Here is a 7,132-nt window from a genome sequence, read left to right as displayed (position 1 = left end):
CCCACTGTGGAGTCAGGAAATAAAGCATGAAAGAGAAGAGGGAAGGAAAAAAAAAACCACCCAAACCCTCTGCAGAGCTGCTCCAGAGGGAAACAGCAATGCCAATCCTTTAAAACCTGTTAGCGAAGGAACTGCGACTTCCGAAGGACTGGAAAATCACGGGTGGATGGCAAAGTGACGCAGACCCTTTGATGTGCTCCCCGCTGGAGCTGGCGGACCTCGGCCTAACCGGCGGTGCTCTTTGGGTTCTGCCCGACTCTTTTCATATTTCCTGTCCTACGTTAAAATGCAGAATTTTGCACAACACCCTGGAAGAGGTGTGTCTTTGCCGAGCAGCGTCAAGTTTCACTGCGAGCACATCAGAGGCAGCCTAGTGCAGGTGGTCAAACATCCTGGCTTGTTCCCGCTGGCACGCTGCGGTGTGTCCGGAGATGCAGTCCGGCTCTGATGGCTTGCAGGCACTGGGGGCTGCTCTGCGGCGGGGGGCACGCGTGCCGAGGGTCCTGTGCTCCCCAGGGCATCGCTGCGCTCAGAGGCAGCTGCCTGCTGCCGGGGTGCTGGGCAGTGGGGGCCCAGCAGCACGTACCATCCCCAAACAGCTCCAGAAATGCTTTGTGGCAGGTTTGGTTTGTGACTTCTACCTACTCCTGTGGGCAGAAGAAGGAGTTGGACCCATCACAGGGGTGCTGCCGCCCCAGCTCCAAGGTTCAGGCACGAGAAGGTTGGGATGAAATACCGAGTGTTGTTTTCTGGGGAAATGGGGTCCTTGCTGACGTGGTTCCTGCTTTGAGTTTTGCAAGAGCTTAGTGCTTACTTCTAACTGAAAACAGGCTGAGGAGAAGCTGCGTAACATCCGCTCGCTCCCTGAGTCTAGGCGCTGGCAAACGGGGTGCCATCGGTCTCATGCATTAGGTACGGATTATCTGCCAGCCTTGGACTGGCGCTGGGATCTTCGTCGCAGGGTACCAGTACCTGCCGGGGTACTGGGATGGGGATATCCTATGGGAGCTTCGTATGGAGCTGCCTCGGGATAGCCTGCACTTTCTCAGTGGGGGGGAAAAGCCGGGTTTGCCAGGACAAGAGCCTTATCTGCAGTGCCAGGGCTGTACCATGCTCTGATTTACGTGGGCACAGTGCTGACGTCATCCCTCTCGGACCCCTCCACCATAACCAGCCAGAAAGAATTATTTAAGGAAAACTTTTTTCCCCTGTTGCGGCTTTAAAATGAAGGTTATTTCGCTTAGTGCTCTACCCGGTTGGGCAGTGGAGGTCTCCGGCATTGCTTCTGCTTTATAAATTTCTATTTATTTTTCAACTTTCTGCCTTAGTCTCAACTTTCTGATAAGAAGCACTAAACCCACGCTTGGTCAGATAACAGCAGTACAGTCACTTAGCTTTTTCCTGCCTCCCTTTGCTTTGAACTTGGGTCACAATCATGGGGTAACCACATCATTCCTAAACTTGGAAAAAGCTGAACTGGTTACCCTTCCCTCAGCCGTGATCTCGTCTGTGCTGCTGGCGGAGACAGGGGCTTTTTTCAGGTATTGTGGTGTGTTATTAGTGCTGGGGGACTGCAGTAAAGCAATAACCACCAACCTTTGTGCACCGTCTGCAAGCGCGTCGGGAAGGTTTCGTGCACTTTGCTCTGCGTCGTCAGTCGCAGGGAGATGGGGGGCCGGTGGGTACGGAGCCAAATGCTGCCCTGGCCTTGCTGCTGTGCTGTTCAGTGGGACAGATGGCTTGGTTTGGGGGTTTTGTGTGACACAAAGTAGCTGCTAATAAAGGATTGACATACTGACTATTTTGGACATAACTTACACTAATTTTCTCCTGTAAAAAGTATGCCATTTAGGGTGTCCTGTGTGGGAATGAAGCGCGGGGGGTGCTGGCGTGGTCCCCAGGAGGGCTGGGGGCTGTGGTGGCAGCAGGAGCGGCCGGATGTGGCTGAGCTTTGCTGCCCACGGGGGCTTGCTTTTGGCCGTCTGTCACCCTTGCAGGGTGCTGCTGCTCCTCACTCCCACTCACAGCTTTTTCTGGGTTTGTTTTGCTGTATGCAACTTAAGAACTTGTTTTTAACCTTTCCCTGGGGGTGGGGAGTGAGGGAAGGGAGAGGGGGGAGGGAAGAGGTGACTAGAGAGAAGTGTTTTCTGCTCTCGGCTGGTCCTGGCCCTGCTGCTGCCAAAGCTTTGTGCCTTGGCCGAGGAGAGCCCGGTGACATTCCCGGCCCAGTGGGATGGAGGACAGGGGACCCTCACTCCAATTTTCCTGGGTGCACCCCCACTGCACATTGCTCCTCTATCACTGTTTGCAGCCGTGTTTTCCAAGGGGTGATGCATTGCGCTAACTGCTCTGCACGGGGCAGGTTCTTCCTTCAGCGCTGCCCTGGAACTCGTGGGCAGGAAAGGAAGAGGTGACGGAGACCGGTTCGGACAACAAACTGGCATAGCCACAGCGCGGGAGCTGGTGGAGAGCCCCTGCCATGACCCGGCACTGCTGGAGGGCAAACATTCCAGGGGCAGGGCTGGGGCTCAGGTAGGCTTGTGTGTGCAGCTCAGGGACACAAAACGCTTGGCAGGAGCTGAGATCCCACTTCTTTTTTTGAGTAATATTTGGCTTTTCTCAGCCCATTATCAAATCTCTGTCAGATCTTTGTTTGTTCTCCCCCCTGTCCTTTGTCACGTACACATTAAAACATAATTTCTCATACTTATCTCAGGATACTTTACTGTGACACAGATTTCATTCCTTTCTTTACAGATACCACCGTCATAAAGGGCTGCCCTCAGTTTTATTTGCATTAGGCTGATGTGCATGTCAACATGATGCCATTGGGCCGTGACAGATGTGTGTGTTTTTTGGCACGACTGCATGCCACCTCGCTGTGGCTCCTGGGCAGGGCCCCAGGGGAGACTTGAGGTGTTTGTAGGACTGGGCTTGGTTTGACATGATATTCCTCCTAACTGCCAGAAAACACTGTGATGTTTAAACCATGTCTAAGCGCTAAATTTGGGTTTTTTCCTGCGTGACCAAATTGGGAATTGCTGCCTGGATACCTGATTGTTGATACTGTGGCTGCTTTAAGGCTTGGCCACTGTCCATGTTCCCAGTGCCCTTGGTGTTGGGTGGAAGAGGCTGATATGCTTATCTGGGCCCCTAATTTTAGCTTGGCAGCTCTTGAAACATCCAGAGTCCAAACCGCAAATAGCAAGTGAGGACTCTCTCTGAAGACATTCAGCTTGTGCCCTTGAAGCAATTGGCCTGGGGGGGGGGTGGTGGTGGTGGTGCTGCTGCTGCTGGGATTTAGGTGGCCTTCAACTCCATATGATGAAAACCTGGACAAGGGCTCTGAGCTGAAATATGATCTTTAAAGAGGTGTTGCAGGATGGGTCCAGATAAATACTCACCAGGTCTCATGCCAGCTGCAGTTTTCCTGAGGATTTAGTGCAGCAGGAAAATGTCACGTTTACAGGTTATAGTAAATTGGGTTCAGACAAGTCTTATAAGAATGATTTCTGTTGTTCTCTATCTCATATGACGCTCAGCAATGTAACTCACGCCTTGGGCAACGTGTGGCTCTCCTCAAGAGCTCATCCCCTCAGGACTTTGGTGTAACATGGTCTTAAATGCTCCATATGCTTCCACCCTGTAGCTCGCCTGAGGTGTCCTTACTAGTACTGACCGTGCATTTTACTCCCTGTGGTTGGTCTCTGGTGTATCCCAGTACTTCAAGCTTCTCTTTGCAATTCACACACGGGCTCTTGGAACAACTCCGCTGTGCTCCGCTGCCAGTGTGTGTGTGGATGCCGTGTGCTGGTTGTATGTGTTGGCCAGGGCTTTCTGCAGTTTGGTGTGGAAATACAGACGTGGTGGGGCTGGGGAAGAGGCTGGTTTGGAGAGACGGGCTATGGTTTAATGACAGGGAAGTCTGAAGCCTTTTAATCTACTGCATCTGGCGAATCTGGCATTCATCACAGTTAAAGTGATGTTAAATGGATTTACTAAGCCTTCCTGCACCCTGAATTTGTCATTGTGTGGTTTGAATAAGGCTTTATATAGTCACTGTGGTAAAATCAGCTGTTAATATGTGCCCAGTTCGCCACTCAGCAGAGAACCAGCCCGGTCTGGTACCGGTGCAGTCCGCTGCGGAGATGGTAGGGTGTAGACCTGATCTCTCAGGCTGACCTTTCGGGGTGATACGTGGGTGGTAACAGCTCTGAGCTTGCAATGCGTCAGAAGGCAGGAGATTGTCTTCTGCAGGACACGATTTTACCGAGTTGGCTCCAGAACCGGCGGCACAGCGCGTGCTTTAGCTGTCTAATCCCGTTAGCTGTCTTAGGAGGAGCTATTTTGACTGTTCCACAAACCTCTTTGCTTTAAGCTCATAAACCCAGCGCCTGGATAACCGTGGAGAGGAAGCGTGGGCAAGGGGGTGCCGGTGTGTTGTGAGGAGGCCACGTATGTGGTGTGAACACGACCAGAGGTCCAAACCCAGATGAGGAGGAGGCCAGCCTAGAGCTCCCTAGTCAACCCTGCACTGGCAAGCTGGGCTGCTGGGGACCAGCCCTGTCTCCTCGCTTCTAAAACTTCCCTTTCCCCTAGGGCAGGGTGAGACATCTCTACAACCGGTAGAGAAGGGCTCATCTTGGGAACCGACATGTGACTGACGGAGTTTGCAGCTGCCTTGGACAAAGACGTGATTCTCATCTCGGTTTAATCCGTTTATCTCCGCTGAGCTCTGCCGCAGCAGCGATGCTTCCGAGGGCAGGAACATGTGAGAGCTCAGACCTGGCAATATTTCTTTGCCTGATACAGCCACAGACACTCAGGTCCCTGGCTTGTCCATGCAACAAGCATAGCGCAGGGAATTCCTGGTCAGCCTTCCCTGTCCCAGAGCTGTGCTGCAAACATAAAACCTGTTTAAAGGTGGAATTGGGGGCACCAGCCAGCTGATGGCGTTCTTCAGGCCTGAATTCTCCTTGTGTGTGTTCCCATGAAACTTCCATTGGTGTCAGTGAGGTGTTGGATTGTTCGACCTTGCCAGAGACCCAAGGCTGTGTCACACTAAGTGAAGTATTCCTCAGAGGCCGTTTTTAATTGCACTCTGCACTCCTCCCCGTGAGGAAAAGGTTCTTCATACCTGGTTCAGAGCTTGAACAGAGTTTTTGTGCAGGGCTTGATCGGATTCTTCCTCCACGGTATGCTGCTGGGATTTTTTTGTGACAGAGGTAATTATCAACAACATGAATTGTCCATTATATATTATGAGAATGTAAGGGTGAATTTCAGCTGTGTTATTCTATTTTTGGATTCTGATCCTAACTTGTGCAGCTCTGGGAGGAGCCACACATTGAGCACTGGTGTCAGCCAGTGCTTTTTCATTCTGCATAATCTGCTGTTTGTATCAATTGCTTTGCTTTTAGCTAGATAGTGGCGTGTTGCTGGTACATCTCCCAGTTTCTGCGCCCGGCAGGCTGTGTCCGCTGAGCAGATAAAGGGATTTTCTGCCCCAGTCATGACTGACAAGGGACTATTTCCCTTCTCTCCCTTCTGCAACGTGGTCAGGATCTTTCAGCTGTGACTGGCTGGAGGGTTTATTTGACTAACATGACACAATCCTGAATGCAACAGATTCTTACTAAGCCCAGGAAAGATTTTTAAATGGGTGAAAGTCCTCGAAGGAGTCTGGCAGTGCCCTTGGTACAGCCCTGAAGCTTAGATCCCCATTTCCACACCACCCAGGCTGACTGTGCTCTCCATGCTTCAGTTTTTCTATCTGTGACACCCCTGTAAAACTGGAAGCTAACACTATTCTGCACCATTAGGAGTCTGTGGTGGGTTTGTGAAGGATCCCAGGAAAGACAGATGACATTTTAGAAGTTTTTTAGCTCTGCAGCAGCCGTAGCCTGCTAGAGTATTGCTGGGGGATGGACAGGGGTTTTTTAAACCGTTCTGGGTGCCTGTGGCTGGGACACAAATCTGTGCCATTAAACCCGGGTAACCCCAGGGAGGTACAACCCCACCTCCAACTCAGGCCATGTGTCTGGCACCCGTGCAAGTCAAATGCCACCTCCTCCCCCCACCCCAGTTGGCCCATTTTGGAAGGGAGCAGCACAGAAACACCACCCCCTCGCTCCCACAGCAGCCCCACTGAGGGGGGCTTTATTGGAGGGCACAGCCACCACCCTCAGTTGTTCCCCAAGTCCCCCAACGACCCCCCAAGAGCAGCCAGAGGCGCAAGTGAAGCCTATTTGCAAATCCGTAGGAGAAGGGGAAATGAACGCAGCTGGAGAGCACTGGTACCATATAAAATACTTCTTTATTTTGCAAAATGTTGTAAAATGCATCTGTAATAAAAATAAGAAACCATGCTGTGCATCTTGCACATTTTTATACCAAGAAAAGGTATTTTTTCCGCCACTGCTGCACAGCAGCAAATATAACCGTTCACTTCTTTCAAGTCTCGCACTTGCGGTCTCCTCCTCCAGCCGATCCTTCTCTCTTCCTGCTGGAACCCTTTTCCAGGTACTCCGGGACAGCATCTCGTGCTCGGCTGCTCCGCAGGCCCCTCGCGCGCGGGCTCTCAGGACGCGTGTTGCCTGGTCACCAGGGCCCTCTGCGTCGCCGCCGGCTTCTTGCTCTGTTCCAGGATCAAATCCTCCTGCTTCTGAGGAAGCGTTTGCTCTCGCGTCAGGGCAGGTTTCTTCTCCTCCTCCTCCTCCTCTGGCCTCCCTTCAGAGGTGAAAGGGCTGCACACCGTCTCCACCAGCCCGATGAGCACCCCGAAGAAGGCCAGCACGCTGCCCAGCATGTACAGCTTCACCATCTTCCTGTTGGGCTTCTGGCTGAGCATTTCTCTGGCGAAGGGGATCAGCTCGTGCATGGTTTCCATCCTGCTGCAGCAGATCCCCAAGTGTCAGCTCTACAAGGGAAAAGAGAGGACAGGAGTCAGATCCAGCTGCTTTTTTCTCCGCGGCCAGAGCCCTCCAGGCACCCCCCAGCCCAGCTTCAAGTGCGGGGTTGGGATTTTTCCCGTAGGAAAGCCCAGCCACCCCATGGCCCCATGTCCTCGGGGGGGAGGAATCCAGCCGGGGCGCCCCGCGCCACGGTCCCGCATTCTGCACGGCACCGCCCC

At 52.6% G+C, this 7,132-nt stretch overlaps 1 protein-coding gene across 1 annotated transcript; it reads right to left on the bottom strand.

Annotated features, from left to right (window-relative positions):
- Nucleotides 1–6,580: 6,580 nt before the first annotated feature.
- On the bottom strand, nucleotides 6,581–6,889 carry G0S2 (G0/G1 switch 2). Its single transcript, XM_010153278.1, has one exon. The coding sequence runs from the start codon at nucleotides 6,887–6,889 to the stop codon at nucleotides 6,581–6,583; it is 309 nt and encodes a 102-aa protein (XP_010151580.1).
- Between the last annotated feature and the right edge of the window lie 243 nt (nucleotides 6,890–7,132).

Source organism: Eurypyga helias, unplaced genomic scaffold (genome assembly GCF_000690775.1).
Source record: "Eurypyga helias isolate BGI_N326 unplaced genomic scaffold, ASM69077v1 scaffold33956, whole genome shotgun sequence".
Taxonomy (NCBI): Eukaryota; Metazoa; Chordata; class Aves; order Eurypygiformes; family Eurypygidae; genus Eurypyga; species Eurypyga helias.
The sequence above is the reverse complement of the archived record's forward strand: the minus strand, read 5'-3'. Positions and strand labels throughout refer to the sequence as shown.